Here is a 19442-nt window from a genome sequence, read left to right on the forward strand (position 1 = left end):
TCTCCCCCCCACACACAACCACGCTCCTGCCCCCCCCCCCCTCCCAACACACAACCACGCTCCTGCCCCCCCCCATCCCCCCCCGCCCCCCCACTCCCCCGTGTTTCAGACTGGCCACAGTCCAAGAGACGCAGCCGCTGCATGTCCCGACACTGGCGCTGGAGAGCAAGGAGGTTGGGGAGGAGGAGAAGATGGCCATCCTGGAGAGTATCCGTGCCATGGTGCCGGACCACGAGACGAGGGTCCAGAGTATGGAGGTGGGTCTGCTGCATCACGTTGTGTTGTGTGGCGGTGTGTTGTGTTTTATGGTATGATGTGTTGTGTGTTGTTATTTATTTATTTTTCTCAAGGCCTGACTAAGCATGTTGGGTTATGCTGCTGGTCAGGCATCTGCTTGGCAGATGTGGTGTAGCGTATATGGATTTGTCCGAACGCAGTGACGCCTCCTTGAGCTACTGAAAACTGAAAACTGTGTTGCGTGTTTTATGTCATGTGTCGTGCGTTTTATGTTGTGTGTTTTATGTTATGGTGTCTTTTGTGTTGTGTTGTATGTTATGTGGTGTTTTTCATTTTCTGTTCTGTGTTTCATGTTGTGATGTGTTGTGTGTTTTATGTTATGATGTGTTGTGTTGTGTGTTTTATGTTATGGTGTGTTTTGTGTTGTGTTTTTTGTTATGTGGTGTTGTGTGGTGTGTTTCATGTTATGTTGTGTGTTTCATGTTGTGATGTGTTGTGTGTTTTACATTATGATGTGTTGTGTGTTTTGTGTTATGGTGTGTTTTGTATTTTTATGCTGAGATAAATCTGTTGTGACAAAAATAATACAATGCAATGCAATGCAATGCAGTGCAAAACAATGTTATATTGTGTTGTCATGCCGTTTGTTTTATGCTATGATGTATTGCTGTTTTGTGTCATATATTGTGCAGTGTTATATGATGTGTATTGTTTTAGTTCTGTTGAATAGTGTGTTCCATATTGTATACTGTTATCTGTGTTGTGCTATGATGTAAGTTGTGTTCTTATTTTTCATGTTGTTTAATGATGTGTTGCATTATGTCTTGTGTTCTGTTATGATGTGTCAAATGTTGCGTTATGATGTGATGTTATGATGTGTTGTGTTGTATGTTGTGCAGTGATGTTGTGTGATGTGTTGTATATTGTGTTGTGTTATGATGTGGTGTGTGGCATTGTGTTTTGTGTTGTTGATTGTTGTTTTTTGTCATTACAGATTTCTCTGTGTGAAATTCGGGTTTCTCTCCCCAGGGAGAGCATGTCATCACAGCGCAGCACAATCCTTTTTTTTTTTCCTTTGATTTCTGTCCGCAAGTGGTGTTGTTTTTTTACTGTCAAAGTGGATTTTTCTACAGAATTTTGACAGGGACAACCCTTTCATTGCCGTGGGGTCTTTTGATATGTGTATGCTGCACATGGGATTTCAGTTTATTGTCTCATCTGATGACTAGCGATCAGACTACCACACCAGGTCTGGAGAGGGGGGAGTAAAAATCCTAATCAATATGTTGAACTCGAATGCATTGACATTTGCTTCCTAGTCATTTGCATTACCACAGATAGTTGCACAGACAGCTCCATGAAGACCCTTGTTTCATGAACAACCAAACAAACCAAGTTCACTTCCACCATTTTTCCCTGTTTACCCACTCCTTTCCAACAGTTTACGTGACCGTGTTGTTGCAGGCGGCTGACGCATCCCGGGAGCGCAAGAAGAAGATTGTGACCCAGCACGAGTCGCTCAAGTTCACCAAGTCCCTGCAGACTGCCAGCAAGTCTCTCAAGCCTGCTGAGCCACCCATCACCATCACCACCACCACCGCCAACACTGCCACCGCTACCACCACACTGAAAGACAACAGTGAGGAAAAAGACCCCAGGAAAAGCAAGGTCTCCGTGCAGGACTGCCGGAGATCTGACCCCCCAACGGTTCCGGCCAAGCCTGCAAGGCTGATGCTGGTCGGCGAGTCCAAGTACATCGACGCGATCTCTCCGTCATCTTCCAGCCCGCTTTCGCCCTTGACAACGCACACTGTGACGGTGACGAGTCAGATAGCCAGCGACCCCAGGGAGAAGAAAGAAGCGGACAGCAGCAAAGCGGGTGCTCGTAGCAGCAGCGGCTCTTCCAGGTCAGTGTTTTTCGGTTCCATGGGCTCGCCTTCAGAAGTGGCGCCATCAGATACGGCGGGCAGAGCTTCCCTGGAAGCATCACCGATCGTCACGGTGTCCACAACGACGACGTTGGTGGGTTCTCACACAAGGCCGGCACCGGCCGCGACCACCACACACGGCCAGGCCCCGCGGAGCAGGTCGTCATCATCATCCAGCAGTCCCCAGCGGCTGGGCAGCAGAAGCGACAGTGAGGAGGATGCCACCAGCGGCGACAAAGGGGGGAGGAAAGTGCCACCCCCTCCCCCTCCCAGGAAGAGCAGTGCCAGATACCCATACGGGATTGGACCCTTGTCACCCCAGTCCCCCAGCGAGCATGGTGGCAGAGGCTCCTCCTCCTCCTTCTCCTTCCAGCGGCAGAACAGCGGGGAGAGGTCACCCGGAGGGGAGAAGGGGAAGAAGCATGCAGGGGGAGGGGTGATGATGATGACGGTGTACCAGCCTCACAGCTCCTCCTCCTCCCCTTCCCCCACTTCCACCACCACCCCCGGACCCCTCTCCTCCACCCCCAAGCCTCCCACGCCCCAGAAGCCGCAGCACCTGAGCAAGCTGCAGAAAGCAGGAGGGCAGCAGCAGATGAGTGGTGACCAGCGGCCCAGCCTGCAGCGGCATCAGAGGGTGGGGGAGGGTCGAATGTTCACCACCTTCATCCCCCCCGTGCCTGCTGCCGTCACCACTAACAAGTAATGATGATGATAATGGTTTCAGTAGTAATAATGATGATAATGATGTTATAATGATGATAATGAGTCTGGACATTTGTCCAAGGAATGAACCCCTTGGTACCCATCCATGTTGCTTAATTGTTGGCTTATATCACTAGAGACTGACATAAGCTTACATCTGGTGAGAGCTGAGTGATCACTGATTTCTCATACTGCAGTGGGAATTCATTCTCTGCTTTATCTTTTCTGAAGGACTACGACTCTCAAACTAGGAGGCAACATTGCACTGGCTCTTAGTAGTAGCTGCAGCCTTGGTTGGGGGCTAGTTGGTCTTCGGGGACAATCCCAATGCTGACTGTACTCTTGGCCAAGAGAGTGGGGAGTTAACTTGGGCAAGACACTCTCCACTAAAATCAAATTCTAGCTGAGATAGTCGGGACGGCAGCTGCTGCCTCTGTTGTTCTGATGGTCATAGTCAGACACTACTGACAGTCATATAAGAGAATGTTCACACATAGACATAACTATCATTCAAGATGATGGCCATAGTCACACTTGACTATCATATAACTGCAAGACAATGTTCAAAGTCGAACACATTTATCATGCAGTACAAATATGACCAACTATGCAGCCAACATATACGATGGTCATAGTCGAACACGACTGACTTACAGTACAGTGGTGTGGTGTGTTGCAGCCAGTAATACAATGGTCATGGTCAAACACCACTGACTGAACAGTACAATGGTGTGGTGTATTGCAGCCAGTAATACAACGGTCATAGTCAAGCACCACTGACTATACATAGTGTACAATGGTGTGCTGTGTTGCAGCCAGTGATACAATGGTCATGGTCAAACACCACTGACTGTACATACAGTACAATGGTGTGGTGTGTTGCCGCCAGTAATACAACAGTCATAGTCAAGCACCACTGACTGTACATACAGTACAATGGTGTGGTGTGTTGCAGCCAGTAATACAATGGTCATGGTCAAACACCACTGACTGTACATACAGTACAATGGTGTGGTGTGTTGCAGCCAGTAATACAATGGTCATGGTCAAACACCACTGACTGTACATACAGTACAATGGTGTGGTGTGTTGCCGCCAGTAATACAACAGTCATAGTCAAGCACCACTGACTGTACATACAGTACAATGGTGTGCTGTGTTGCAGCCAGTAATACAATGGTCATGGTCAAACACCACTGACTGTACATACAGTACAATGGTGTGGTGTGTTGCAGCCAGTAATACAACGGTCAAACACTACTGACTGTACATACAGTACAATGGTGTGGTGTGTGTTGCAGCCAAGACCCCGAGGACCCAGAAGGGGAGGGGAGCGACAATGAGAGCACGGGGTCCACCACCAGTCTGGACTCCCAGGCAGGTCTGGCCCTGGTCCGCACTAACTCCACCCCACCCATCCGCGGCCCTAAGCCCCACCCCCCCCAGCGATGCTCGAGCCTGAGCATGAAGGAGGGGCGGAGCCAGGGCCGCGATGGGTGGGGCCTGGGGCGTGAGGAGCGGGGCCAGAGCCATGTGCTGGAGGTGAGGAAGCCGCTTCATGTGGGGACCATGACCGTGCAGGTCAACGGAGTGGACAGAGCTGGCAACGGGCACAACACGTGACATGGGGCCGGAGAGGTGGACAGGGTGGTGGGGATGTGTGCCGATTCTGTGAAATGCTGGGGATATCTTGTCTGGTGCAAATTTAAGAAGAAAATCACTTGGTTTTGAGGTGTGAAGGGGGTAGGGGGTGGGGGTGGGGGGCAGGAGTGAATGAGGCTGCTGCTGTAAGAAAGTGCTTTCAGTGTTCGACAGTGTGACGAAGAAGGGAAATCAGCACCAGTGCTACTGTAATGTTGTCAGCCCTGAAGAGAAAATGGACTGAGCCTGGGAAGAGAAGGAGACACTTACTGTGACAGACCAAGCGCTAAACCGAACTTCTGCAATGAAATGATCCGAAGCCCACAACATATCGCAGAGCTGCAGTTGTTTTGAAAGAATGTGCACTGAGCAAAAGCAGATTGTTGTTGACTGCACATCACTGATGAAGTGGTTTGAAAAAGAAAGAAAAAAGACATAAAGCCCGTGTTTAGAATTTAGGGCTGTGGTTGTGACAGAGGAAGTTACCTGTGTGCTGTGTTACCTGCACTTACCCGTATTATACCACAGTGAAATGTTTTCAACATGCAAGCTGTTGCCTCTGAAGACAGGTTTCAGGTATCAGCTGGCACATTGGTGGATACCCTATCAGTACAAAACACGCGACAAATTTGTCACAGCCATGGCTTGTTAACTTGAAAGCACCTCTGCACAGTGTCAGCATGCCCTGCACAGAGTTCGCTCACATAGAAAATGGTGACTTGTGCTCTGGGAGAAGTTGTGGAAGCCCTGATTACACTGAGGACAACCGGCAGCTTCTGCCTATGACACAGACCCCCCCACATCCCTACACACTGTAGGCGAGAGTTGTTCACACCTTGTTTCTCTGTTGGGAATCCTCGTCTCTTGTTTCCCCCCAAAGCCTTGTCACATTTATGCAGATGGCTCACATGAGAGGATCCTGACCCAAGTGCTTTCTTGTCAGCAGCAGACCACTTCTCATGGCAATACAGTGTGTTAAACTAAACACCGCTTTCACATTCAAGCTGTAGTGCTCTTAAACCGGACACTCCAGATGGTTCAATGAAGCAGCAGTGTAAATATGTGGACTGTAAATTACGCTTCCATTTTGGAGAGAGATGAGAAAATTATACCCAAGACTTGGTTGACAAAATGAAGAGAGGACTGAAAAGAGGGGTCTAAAAGTGTTAAGAAGGAAAAGAAGGAAAAGTTCTACTGTTAGAGGTAGATAAATAATTTATCGATGTTTAATGTTCACCATACTGGCCCATGAGGTGACAGCTAAGCGTAAATCTACAACCGGTTGTGCATTGTTGTGATACAGTTAAATGAAAGCAGCTGAAAACTGTACAGTGCGAATCAAATGCCAGATTGTTTGTGTGTGTGTGAGTTAAGTATTGAATGTGTGTGTGAAATAACTGTTGCTGTACAGTCGGTTTTTTTTTCATCCAGGTTGTTCAGTTGTTCTCATATGTCATGTTAGCATTACAAATCATGATAAAATATGTACAGCAATATCTATAAACTGCCTGCAGTAGAAAAAAAGAATTATAAATCTGTCATATACATATTATAAGACCAAAAATTTTTGCGAAGTCCATTGTATAATTCTTGATTCTGACCAGCTATGAACTTACATCCATCAAGTCAGCTCAACTCAGAGTGAAACAAAGAGAAGAGCTAAAGTTTGTGAAAGCAAGCACCATGAGCAAACATCATGTGCATTTTTCCTCTTTAGGTGTGAACACTAAGAAACAGGAAAAAAAGCTGTGCTTAGATAACTCTCGCAAAGTAGATTCAGCCTTTCTCCCTCTATGAGTGAAAACTAGAGTTTTTTTGTTTCGATTTTTTTGTTCAAAGCTTTGAAGAAATGGAACCTTTTAGGAAATGACAGTCATGTGTCTGTGCAAAGTTGAAGCAATGATGAAACGGCATGTTGAAGATTCTTTTATTTTACTTTTTTTGTGTGTACAAAGCACCCTTACATGGAACACGGCAATGACAAATGTTTTATTCAGGGTTAAATGGATAGGCTGAGAAAGCTTCTTTACACATTGCCCTCAAAATCAATAAATGCATACGCTTAAATTTTTTAAAAAAAAGAAAGAAAGACACCAATAATGTATTGTTTGCTTTCAGTTGTACTTTTTAGCTCTTCTGGTTTGGTCTCTTCTTGGCTTGAGCTGGTTGTATCTGGGATGGAGGTTATGTATGGTGTGAAGTAATGCAATAGGTTATTTAGGTGGACATCACTTTCATTTTTTGTTAATTTGATTGCGATGGTTGAGGGGAGATGGTTCTTCTTCAATGAACACATCATTTAAAAATTATGAAACGACTGATAATATATAATAATTTTTGTTGTTTTTTTAGTTTCATTTAGAATAGTTCTTAGTTTAGCTTTGACAGTGAGGGTATTTGTTTTTTCCTTGTGCATTGATTTGCCTAACAGTCGCTATTTCTTTTGTAATCAAACTAAACAAAAGTTATCTAAAGATTCCCAAACACAATCATAGTAAGTGTAATGGGTCTTGGTTTTTTGTGCATTTTTTATGCACTTTTTTCATTGCATATTTCAGTGTGAAAATGACAGTGGTAACCATTGTGCAATACAGTGACATGCCTTTAGCAAAAGTGGTAGCTGTTCCAAGATTACTTTTGTATTGTTTTGGAACAGCTGACCTTTATAACACCCATTACTTATATTCTGTATAAACAAACACACACACACATATATTACTTGTTGGAAAGGGTGTCCATGTTTAAGTGTTTCGAGACCTGGCATTTCAAACTATGCATGCTATGCATACAAGTTCAGTGGAGTCCAGGCTTCATCAGGTTAGAACCACCATCAGTCTCCATTTAAAGAAAAGATTGAGCCATAGTGTATTAAAGCTGCCTTTCAGCATGCTGCTGAAGTGCCTTGTACATCTTTAAAGAACTTACAAAAATACGCTCACTTTTGCCTAGCTGAGCTGAGTCTTGATCTTCTAGTTGGAATAGTTGTTTTCAATCTTAATCATTTTGATATCTGGCAATTAACCAGTTACTTCAGATCTTCCATCTGATAAATGAAAGTTATGTGTGAAATGATGTTTTGTCTTCTCCCCCGATTTGCTTATTGTGTAAGTAAGGTTCCTGTGATTTAGTCCTAGATGCAACCTTCACAAAATTAATAAACTGATTATTAAAATATGAAAAAAAATTCACAAAACCCTGTTGCACTCATTCTGTGACTAACATCTTTGTGGTGGGAAGGGGGCTGTGCAAATAAACAATTGCTGGAGATGTGTGTGAGATGTTTCTATAGCCAATGAAGATAGGTTTATTTCATGGAAAGACTTAGATTTTGGACATGTCTCATGTGTGTCATAGCATTTCATGTTCAAACCACAAAACATTGTTGATGAACATGTATGTACAAGTATTTCGAAATGTCATATATCAACGACTTTAGACATGCATACCGATTACACAGGAAAGCATATGCATATACACACACACTCTCTCACCTGAAGCATCTGGTCATTTTCACATCATGAAAATTTTAATTATAAAATGTTCATTTCAAATCAATCATTTCATTTCAAATACTGGTAAGTTTTCTATTCTAGAAATTCAGTCTTTTATTTAAAAACTTTAACCCAGGTAATGTCTATGCTCAAAAACTCATTCACAGACCATCATATAAACCCCCCACACCCCCCTGAGCTTGCAAACTTGGTTTGAATTCTTAGTCTTAACTGAATACAGGTTTTCTTGGAGGGGAGAAATACAAACCAAAAAAAAGTTACTGTGAGGCTTTGATTGCAAAGTATTGAACACTTTACCAAAACAATAAGAGCAAAAGACGATTAAATTTAAAGGGCTATCATTTCAGACGCCTGCATTATTTATGTATTTTAAAAAACAAAACAAAAAAAACTGAGAATCTTAGCATACAAACCTTCAGTTTCCTCCCCTGAAAACATGGACACCCCCAGTTTCCTCCCCTGTCAACTGTCTCACTCTGCAGTTTCCTCCCTGAGGTTCAGTTTTCCCTGGACTGCTGACCATGTACTCTTAGGGAAACATGCCACTCTCCATCTCCTTCCAGGGCTACCAAGCACTAACTGTACAGTGGTCAGTTTCTTTTCTCATGGTTTTACCTACTTTTTTTTCCCCCTTATTTCTCTGTGCTCGTGGGCTGCAATCACTTGCATCACATGTGTGACCATTTTAATCCCCAATGCTGGTCAAGACAGCCACACTCCATTTTCAGGGGTACCTGCTTTCAATATTCATTTCCTGACCAATCTTTCAACACACAAGTCAACTTCAATATCCTGACAGACATGAAGATTTGATCAATCAGAGAAGGATGATGGGTCCCTTTTCTATACAGGCATGGGACATAAAGTTCTCTTTATCAAGCCACACCTTGCTTGTTCGACTGCTTCACTTTAAGTGGAACAATCGTTTCTGAAAGTATACGCACCAGTATTCAATGTCCCTCAAATGTGCACCACACTGATCTGGCTTTGGCTGGTGTATATGTGTGCTGAGGGGAATTATCACCCCCCCCCAAAAAAAAAAAAATCGACACTTCATACAATTTACCTGTAAGATACTACAAACATGGATTGATACAGGATGACAACAAAAAATAGCAGATAGTTGAAGACATTTTGCAATGGCAAAATATTCATTTTCTAAGGATGCTTTCAACAAAGAATCCTATACCAAAAGGAAATATCCCTTAATATTTAAATATCCTGTCAAACTCTTTACAATTGTAAATTAAACAGGTCATGCTCAGTTTATTTCTTGTAAATGCATTATCTCTTATAAAATTGCACTTTTTTTTACCAAAAAAAAAAAAGAAAGAACAAAAGAAAAACATACAAAACACACACATAAAAAAACCCCACAATGAGGAAATACACACTTAAAATTTCTGGTAAAATATTTCACACTGAAATGAAAAATATCTGGACATGTTTAAAATGACCATGGATAAAATAGGACACAAGACGGCATCATATTCTAATATATCTACACACTGATGACAAAGCTGTGGTGTAAACACTGACATCACTCCTATGATATATAAAAGATCGACATTCCTTCAAAAGGGAGTACAGCTATCTTCCTTCACACACTGAACCAGGCGTTATACTACATTCCAGAATCCATCAAATTTAAATACCATTCATACTACCCCGGTCAATGGCATACAGAAAACAGCCCTCAAAATCTTCAGTAGATCACGTGTGAAGGAAGGAATACTGATACATTACAACTCTGCATCTTCACAAGGGATATGTGATGAACTTGGCCAGTACAACAGAGTAACTAAGGTAGCATTGTGCTGTGTGGAGTCGAACTGCAAGATCATATAATTGAAGACACCACTGGAGTTACAAAAAAAAAAAAAAAAAAAAAAAAAAAAACATACTGGACACATTTGCTATGCAGTCCTCTCTTAATGATCATGTGCACATCTTTTAATCTGGTGATAAAAAATTATGCTGAGGGGGAAACTTGTACATCTGTTCACATACCTATCACAGCCAGAGAAAGATGAAACAATGATGGAAGTTCAAAAAGCTGGTAACTGCAGTACTACACAATCTTACTCAGACATCAATGAAATGATGCGATGTTTATAAACCAGCAGTTCAGACCTACACTTTAGGAAATGTTGTCACTGAAGTAAAATATCTTTAGAATAATAAGATACACATATAACAACACTTGTTAGAACAAGTAATGACACAACATTCTTGAAAAAAGGGATGGATGTAACGGGGGAGGGGGAGAGGAGTCCATAACAAAAAAGGAACAACTTAACATAAACAGAGAGGAAGCAATTTCCAAACACTACGCAGATGACAATGCGCAAAGAAGGGGAGGAAAAGGCTGGAGGGAGGGAGGAGGAGGGTAAGGGAGGAGTTCAGATAGCAAAATAATACTGCCTGAATGAATCAGATCTCTTGTTCTGAAACCTGCAATAACAGTTGTCATGACTGGTGTTCTCTTGTATTCTCTCCACCATCCAATTCCTGATATGGCCCTGTGTGGTCAGCTGGACTAGAGACTAAGCAACAATGTCAAATGTCTCACCATCCACACTAGACTGTAAAACAAGAGACAATCACCTGTCTAATGTCTTCATTCACTGCTCACTCTCATACAGTTCCCTGTGCTAGTTCTATACACAAAGACATTCTTATGTATACATTTTGCCAACAAACAGCCCCTGCAAACATTTAACAAAATAATCTTTCTTTAAAAAAGAAAAAAGAAAAAAAGAAAGAGACAAAACCACCACCACAAAGACCTGGAACAAGAATACTCACTGCCCTAAAATACCACAGTTCTGATTTCAGAGGGACTCAGCAGCTGTCAAGGGGGTTAACCCAAGAACCTGCCACATGGATGCAGTGGTTCAAAGGGAGGACCAGTTGCAGGATGACTATTTCCTCACCTTCGCTGAAACAACCACCCAAACACTGTCACTCTGCACAGCAGACTCAAGATGGTTTCTGACTGTAAAAAACAAAACAAAAAAAAAACACCCAACCCCCCCCCCTCCCCCACCCCCAAAATGTACAAATAAATATAAACACACACACACACAAAAAAAAGCATCAGTAGAACATCAAGGGTTGAGATACCATTTAAAACAAACAAACAAATAAAACCAGATATCTATAACCCTCAATACTATACTTTGACCCCCCACCCCCACCCCCACCCCCAACCCCCCCCCCCCACCCCCAGAAGAAAAAAACAAAAGAAGTATCACAACAAACACTGATTTCTCTCTGTGAAGATATTTCAACCGTTGATGTTACTTTTGTTAGCTCTGTTCATCTGGAAAAGAAAGAAAGAAAAAAAGAAAAGGACTTACACATTAAGATAAAATGTAGATACATGTTTACACTTTTTCCAGAAAGCATTGTTCATCCCAACAAGTCTCTCCACCTCCTCTTCCCCCTCTTTCCAAAAGAAAACATGTACAATACATACACAAAAACTTTAATAAAAAAAAATATACCAGTACCATGGCAGCAAATACACAGTTTCAACCATTTGTGCTCAGACACTTCTTAATTAAAGAATTAACCACACACATGCATCTCCCCCCACCCTCCTTCACATCTTCCCTCCTTAACATCTTATTTATGAACTGAAAAAAAAAAAAAAAAAAAAGAATAAAAAAAGCACAAATTCAACATACTGTCACACTTGGAACGCTATAGTTACAATCTTACTCCCATTTCAAAACATCTCATGCATGCACCCACACAACCACTTGTACATATATAATACATATATAAACCTACAAGTACACACACAGGCACTCTCATTTTCCATGAGGATCGAGTTTTCTGGAGAAGATATGAAATGCGTGCAAGTTCTCAGGGGAAGAATTTGCCTACTACATTTATCTAATCCAGCACTCCTGAATAGCATTACAAAGATATGTTAAAACGCACCAAAAAATTGGTCTTTCTGAAAACGTTCGTTAAGAATTACACTGAATTCAAAAGTAGTTTAGAATTAATTTTCATTTATATGAGAATGTAGAGAGCCAGCTGATTCTATAGTATGTATTAAGAGCGCTTGGTATGAACCTTGAATGAACTGAAAAGGTTAGTTTTGTTTGTTTTTTTAACAATCAATACACTCTCTGTATCCAAGAGGGAACAAACAATAAGAAGTGCTGAGGAGAAAAAAAAACGAAAAAAACTGCCAGCCCTCTCTGATTTTAGACTGTCAGGATTAAAAAAAAAAACCGTCTCTACTTCTTTGGGATATATAAATGCTTCAGCAATACTTTGGATGTGTGGAACACCCTGTTCATTTTCAGTCAATGAATGGAAAATCTGTGTTAGCTTGAAACATATACCATACTGATCAAAAGAAAAAAAAAAGATTTACAATTCACTTTTTTTTCTCTATGTAGCAGTTTATACTCTGCCAAAGTATTGGTGCTAATTTCCTGCTCAACACTCGTCAATCTATTTTCTACTTGTGGAGGTCTATGGGTGTAAGTGTTTGGAGTTCAGCTATGTACCAACATGGTCTCTACAATTCCTGAACTTTCAGTTCCACAACAAAAGAGGCGAGGGTGGAATGATAAAGGTAGGGTAAAAAACAGGGAGGAGGCGGACTGGGTCAAAGACAGAAATAAACAAAATGGATTGTGTAACAAAAATTATCAATTCCCACCCGATGAGATCCAGGCAAAAACTGCAGACAGGACAAGTGACACAAAACATGCTGTACACTGTAATGCACAACACGAGTTCTATCAACGCAGTACACTCCAATCCCCCCCACCCCTTCCCTATTCCCCGGCCCCACCCAAACCTTCCCTTATATATGACAGCACAACCAATTTTTGAGCGCTTGCACACAAAGCAGGACAAAGAGCTGAATATCAAAGCAAAGAGTCCATTGCAAAAATGAAGCCAGTGCATGTCTCCACTCTCTGTAATTCATAGAGAAGCAGCTTCAGCTCTGGCCAGTGTCCAGTGACTACTAGAACATCAAATCTGTTCTCGGGATTTCATACAACATATTTTATGTGTCTTTTCCAAGCTAGATAAAATAGTCATCTGTAAATCACTGCTCTTTTTAGTCTCATCATTACCAGTTTAAACTGCACATCATTCATGTAAATTGATCTGGACATATATTAACATTTCTTCCCACCTTATTCCATAACAAACGAACAGACACAATTATTTCCAATTGCCAAAAAAAAAAAAAAAAAAAAAAAAAAAAAAAGTATATAACTCTGAACAACTTGACTTCTATTTCAATTAAACATTCACATATCCACTGCCCTGCGCTGTGAGTTTCTGAAGTGCAGTTATTACACACACACACACACACACACACACATACATACTTTCCACATGCAGTCGCCTTAATTCTAATGTCCACTATGTCCCTGCTTACAAGACACCTCTCTGCTGCAGCACTGGCAGTCTTCACAACCTGTCTGTCTGTTCATTGCAGCATCACTACCAGTGCCATATTCTTCCTTTCCCGCCCAAGCAAGGAAGGAGAAGGGTGGGGTAGAAGCTTGTCCTGCCTGCCCCCTCCTCCAGACCATTCTGAGCTCAGAATGTCCGGAGAGATGGACGACGATGCTAAGAGGATGTGGTAAGCACCAAAGCAGGTTTGTAGCTAGTTTTCTATCAGCAATGTCAGTCTGTGTTGTCGCAATCAGGACGTTGATTCTCTACAGCTTTCTGGTGTTGCTGCTGCCTCTGGATCATAACCTAACAAATGAAAACAAGTGGATGTTAGTCACCTGAAGGAACATGTGCATGTATTATTCACCATGAATTAAAAGCATCAAACATCAAGCTCATAACTGAATTAAGTTGTAAGGGTATAAAAAACATATCAAGCTTTTCCATGATTTACAAGTCCATTACAAAGATGGGTGTTTTAGGTGCTCCTTACAGGCACAATAATCTTACATGGAATGTATCGGTACAATTCTTTTCCATGCAAGATGAATTTTTTGCACGTGTTTCTGTGCATGTGCATTGCTTAAGCATCTGACACAAGCCTTTTCACCTCAATCCAATGGCCGACCATTTAAACTCATCATCACTTGAATTGCCTGAAGCTGTGTGAAGTCAACACAAAGACTGAAGCTGGGAAACATTTACAAAAGAAAAGCAGTTTTGTTTCTGATGGGATCAATTCATTGTAAAACAGCAAAGATTTTCAACATGTGACCGTTTAAGACTCATAATTTGTCAATGTTTCTATGTACTGACATCAAGATAAGAGAAAAAAGCCACACATGCATTTGACCCAAAATAATATTTCATTAACAAAATCTGGATTATCTGAACTCTTTCTATACTAAAGCATGCTACAGTGTACCTCATGCACACAACGCTTCGTTACTGTGGTACACTATAGCGTACCACGAGTTTGAAAATTCATAGTCCATAGGTTAATGGTTTTGTGTGAAACTAAATGGCACAGCTCTGTTCTACAGTCACCCAAAAGTGCACCTGTACTTTTATTGTGGCTGAAAATGCCTTTGTTTGAGTACAATACATGCAAGCGTACAGTCACCCTTCTCGCTCGCTTGCTCAACAAGATGACGTCTCTGTCAACTTTGGCAAGTAATGTGGCTCAAAGTCAAATGAAAACTGATTCCATAGTAGATATCCACTGTGCATGTGCATTCAATTGCTACAATTAGGAATGTCTATGGTTACGAAAGACCACATTTGTAAAATTTGTTATGTGAGAAAAACTCACCCCTTTATGTCAGTTGTTAAACACTTTTTTTTTCCTTTTTTTTCCAAAATATGATAAATCAGTCAATAATTAAGAGTGCTTTGAAACTTTGCAGAATGTTAGTCCATTCTATTTTTATATTATCACAAAATTTCACCACAGAATGTAATTGCATTCTTTTTTTTTCTTCTTTTTTTTTATAAAGATATTTTTCTTGTAACATAAACAAATGGCCACTACAGAAAGAATAATGAAGGAAGTCATCGGGCAGTACAGAATGAGTTAGGTATAACATATTTCATTCCTAGATATAAATGACACTGAGTTTATTTTTCCTATTTTGGAGTGTTCATGGAGTGGTTCTTTCAATTTCTTTCCTCAAAGAAACTGTCAGTATAACGTCACATTTATACATTTTCATGCATTGTCAACACTTGTCTCTACTATTTTTGTTGTGTAAAGCGACAAATGTATTCAGAAGTTCATGGGCTTTGCTGAATGAACAGACAGGAGTGAATCCGTGTTTGCTAGTGTTGTTTGTTCAAAGACAAGTTGGTGCACGTCTCATTTGGATCTGGATGTGAAATATGTTTTGATAAAAATCAAGACATTCTTACCACACAAGAAGGGCATGCACTGAGATCTAAACAGTATACACTATGTATTCACTAAAGGTGGCAAAATGGTTAAGACGCTCAGCTACTAATATAGAGAGTCCATGAGAGTGTGAGTTCCAATCCCGCTCTCACCCTCTCTCCAAACTTCGACTGGAAAATCAAACTGAGTGTCTAGTCTTTCGGATGAGATGATAAACTGAGGTCCTGTGTGCAGCACGTATTTGGTGCACTGAAAAAGAACACGTGTTAACTGAAGTGTTGTCCTCTGGCAAAATTATGTAAAATGAAATCCACAAACATGCACTCAAGGCCTGACAAGCGCGTTGGGTTATGATGCAGTCGGGCATCTGCCTAGCAGATGTGGTGTAACATAAATGGATTTGTCTGAACTCAATGACGCCTCCTTGAGAAACTGAAACTGAAACTGTGCAGTGGGCTGGCTTACCCATAGGCCGCAGGACTATGTAGTTGAGGATGTCCGACAGTGACACGATGCCCTTCACATGCCTATTGTCATCCACTGCCACCAGCCTGTGAACCTGCCGCACACAAACCACTCAGTCAGTCACACAAACCACTCAGGTCAGTCACACAAACCACTCAGGTCAGTCACACAAACCACTCAGGTCAGTCACACAAACCACTCAGTCAGTCACACAAACCACTCAAGTCAGTCACACAAACCACTCAGTCAGTCACACAAACCACTCAAGTCAGTCACACAAACCACTCAGGTCAGTCACACAAACCACTCAGTCAGTCACACAAACCACTCAGGTCAGTCACACAAACCACTCAGGTCAGTCACACAAACCACTCAGTCAGTCACACAAACCACTCAGGTCAGTCACACAAACCACTCAGGTCAGTCACACAAACCACTCAGTCACACAAACCACTCAGGTCAGTCACACAAACCACTCACTCAGTCACACAAACCACTCAGTCACACAAACCACTCAGGTCAGTCACACAAACCACTCAGGTCAGTCACACAAACCACTCAGTCAGTCACACAAACCACTCAAGTCAGTCACACAAACCACTCAGGTCAGTCACACAAACCACTCAGTCAGTCACACAAACCACTCAGGTCAGTCACACAAACCACTCAGGTCAGTCACACAAGTCACACAAACCACTCGGTCAGTCACACAAACCACTCAAGTCAGTCACACAAACCACTCAGGTCAGTCACACAAACCACTCAGGTCAGTCACACAAACCACTCAGTCAGTCACACAAACCACTCAGGTCAGTCACACAAACCACTCAAGTCAGTCACACAAACCACTCAGGTCAGTCACACAAACCACTCAGGTCAGTCACACAAACCACTCAGTCAGTCACACAAACCACTCAAGTCAGTCACACAAACCACTCAGGTCAGTCACACAAGTCACAACCACTCAGTCAGTCACACAAACCACTCAAGGTCAGTCACACAAACCACTCGGTCAGTCACACAAACCACTCAGGTCAGTCACACAAACCACTCAGTCAGTCACACAAACCACTCAGGTCAGTCACACAAACCACTCAGTCAGTCACACAAACCACTCAGGTCAGTCACACAAACCACTCAGGTCAGTCACACAAACCACTCAGGTCAGTCACACACACACATCACTTAATTGTTGGAACAATGAGGAAAAATCGTGCACACACATCAGCACTGACACAAAGCTGATGTATTGCAGAACATGCATCCTGAACATGAATGCATGTGTCCACACACAGTCAAGTGCAAATACCAACATACAGACACTCTCAAACACACACATACTCAATGCACAATAGCAAAAATACATGTACTCAACAACATATACTTTTTATACAAAGCACAAAAGTGATTGTATATTTCACTGGTTATAAAGAAAGAGAAAGAACAAAAGACAGAAAAGTGAGAGACTTGAGAGATAGAGAGAGCAAAACAGAAACAAGGAAATAAAGTAGACAGGACAGGGGATAGACAACACAGACAGTGAGGGGAAGAGAAAAAAACAACAAAGTGGCGACAGCACACACGGACGGACATCTCCCAGTTCATGACAACCCTAATTCCAGGCCAACCATCCTGGGTGTCTGGCACTGACCTCAGCTTTCACAATGGTTTCTATCACGTCCTCCAGGCGGTCTCCCTCCTGGCATGTAGCTACACCCTCATAATTCTGTAACAACAAAAACATGCCATCAAAATAAATAACACCAAAAACACACACTCAAAATTCTGTAACACCAAAAAACAAAAACAAAAAACCAACAACAAAAAAACGAAACAAAAAAACACACACAACCAAAAACACACACTCAAAATTTTGCAACCCAAAAAACAAAAAAACAAAACAAAACACCACCACCTAAAAATTCTGCAACATTAAAAACACTCTCAAAATTCTGCGACACAAAGAGCACATCAAAATTCTGCATCACAGCAAAACACACTCTCAAAATTCAGAAACATATCAATAACATACTCTTAAAATTGTGTAACATCAAAAACCCACTCTCAAAATCTACAACAGCAGAAACACCTCAAAACTGCACAACACAAAAAAAGCACTTTAAATTCTGCAACACCAAGAACACCTCCTCAAAATTTTGCAACACACACACACACACACAAAAACCACACTTAGAATTCTGCAGCACCAAAACACCATACTCATCACTGCTGTCCATGTGCACTTCCAGTGCATCATATACATCACAACACTTACGGTACACAGCAACTGAGACCACACACACACACACACTCACACCCAGATGCACTCACTCACACAGTTTTTATGTTTATCTTCCAACTCACACAGTTTTTATGTTTATCTTCCAACATTCCCAAACCCTTTCCATTCATGCAAGCAGTAACTGTAAGCACTGAAGTTGAAAACCTGTGAAACCAAAATGGCTGTACTCACGTTTCCACCAGAGCGATGCCGCAAAGCCTGTTCCACACTGATATCCAGATTGTTGTAGGTTTTCTCTGCCGCTAGGTTCTGAAAGACAAACACAGAGTGTTGTTAACAACACCATTGTATCTGTTTGGAAGGTTTTGTGTGTGTGCATGTGAGTGCAGATCTGTATGTTCATGTACAGGAATGAACATACCAAACATGAACAGACCCAAAATTAGGAAGTATGGCTTCCAACTTGGCAGGGGGAAAATTCCATACAAATGAACATGGGAGTTGTAGTCCAAAGACACAGAAAAAAAAGTAAACAAACTAACTTGCTCGCTCTTTCACACACAAACATACATTCAAACGCTCTTCAACTTAATACTGGCAAGATGCCTACATGCCGAACATCCCACATGCAAACTTCAAAGCAATAAGACCTGACAGACAGATACTCACGATGACATCAAACTTGGCATAGATGTCGCAGACTATGCCTTCATCGTCTAGAACCGGTAGGGCTGAGATGCGGTGATCAACAAACAGGTTGAGCGCTTGGATCAACGGTTCGTTTTTGGATACCTGAGCACACACACATATGCATGCATGCACGCACACACACACATACGCACGTGCATACACAAACACATACAAATCACCCTGAATCATGATGAACACACATATGCATGCAAAACCCATACCAACCAGATGCAAGCATTTTAATTATCTCCCCTGCCTTACATGAAACTGTAAACAGAAAACGGGACAACTTGCTGTCTTTCAGATCTCTTGCTATACCTCCTCACTTATCCCCAAATATATAAAATTCAATCGGATCAAGGAAGAGAAAGTCTGATAGTTGTCAGTGATTTATCCCATCCCCTTTACAGGACAGCAACAATACCAATACAAGATATCTTATCAATCTGATTCAAATTATGTGTGCATCCAAAGGCTCATAACTCACACCACATCTCTCAGCCTACAGTCGAGTCCAGTGCACACACAAACAAGATAAAGGTTGAACTGAAAAATCCATTGGTACAAAACATATTGAACTGAATACAAATATGAAAATAATAAACAGCAGCAGCTTGATTGATCACTCAATAAAAGAGACATGTTCTAATAGAACATGTATGTTCAGAAATACCATTTCCGAATATGCAACA

The 19442-nt window shown here is 41.7% G+C and overlaps 2 protein-coding genes across 5 annotated transcripts in view; one reads left to right on the forward strand and one right to left on the reverse strand.

Annotated features, from left to right (window-relative positions):
* LOC143293650 (uncharacterized) overlaps positions 1-6580 on the forward strand; it is a 166951-nt gene extending 160371 nt beyond the window's left edge. For all 3 annotated transcript variants that reach the window (XM_076604775.1, XM_076604774.1, XM_076604776.1), the window contains 3 exons: positions 110-257; positions 1702-2867; positions 4172-6580. In XM_076604775.1, the coding sequence (XP_076460890.1) occupies positions 110-257; positions 1702-2867; positions 4172-4493 (1636 nt within the window). In that variant the 3' untranslated portion in view covers positions 4494-6580. The remainder of the gene's footprint in view (positions 1-109; positions 258-1701; positions 2868-4171) is intronic.
* A 2073-nt stretch (positions 6581-8653) lies between these two features.
* The window catches only part of LOC143293651 (5'-AMP-activated protein kinase subunit gamma-1-like), an 87921-nt gene continuing 77132 nt past the window's right edge, over positions 8654-19442 (reverse strand). For both annotated transcript variants that reach the window (XM_076604778.1, XM_076604777.1), the window contains 5 exons: positions 18730-18852; positions 18292-18369; positions 17470-17544; positions 15819-15912; positions 8654-13771 (listed from right to left, as the gene is read on the reverse strand). In XM_076604778.1, the coding sequence (XP_076460893.1) occupies positions 13716-13771; positions 15819-15912; positions 17470-17544; positions 18292-18369; positions 18730-18852 (426 nt within the window). In that variant the 3' untranslated portion in view covers positions 8654-13715. The remainder of the gene's footprint in view (positions 13772-15818; positions 15913-17469; positions 17545-18291; positions 18370-18729; positions 18853-19442) is intronic.

Source organism: Babylonia areolata, chromosome 19 (genome assembly GCF_041734735.1).
Source record: "Babylonia areolata isolate BAREFJ2019XMU chromosome 19, ASM4173473v1, whole genome shotgun sequence".
NCBI classification, from domain to species: domain Eukaryota; kingdom Metazoa; phylum Mollusca; class Gastropoda; order Neogastropoda; family Buccinidae; genus Babylonia; species Babylonia areolata.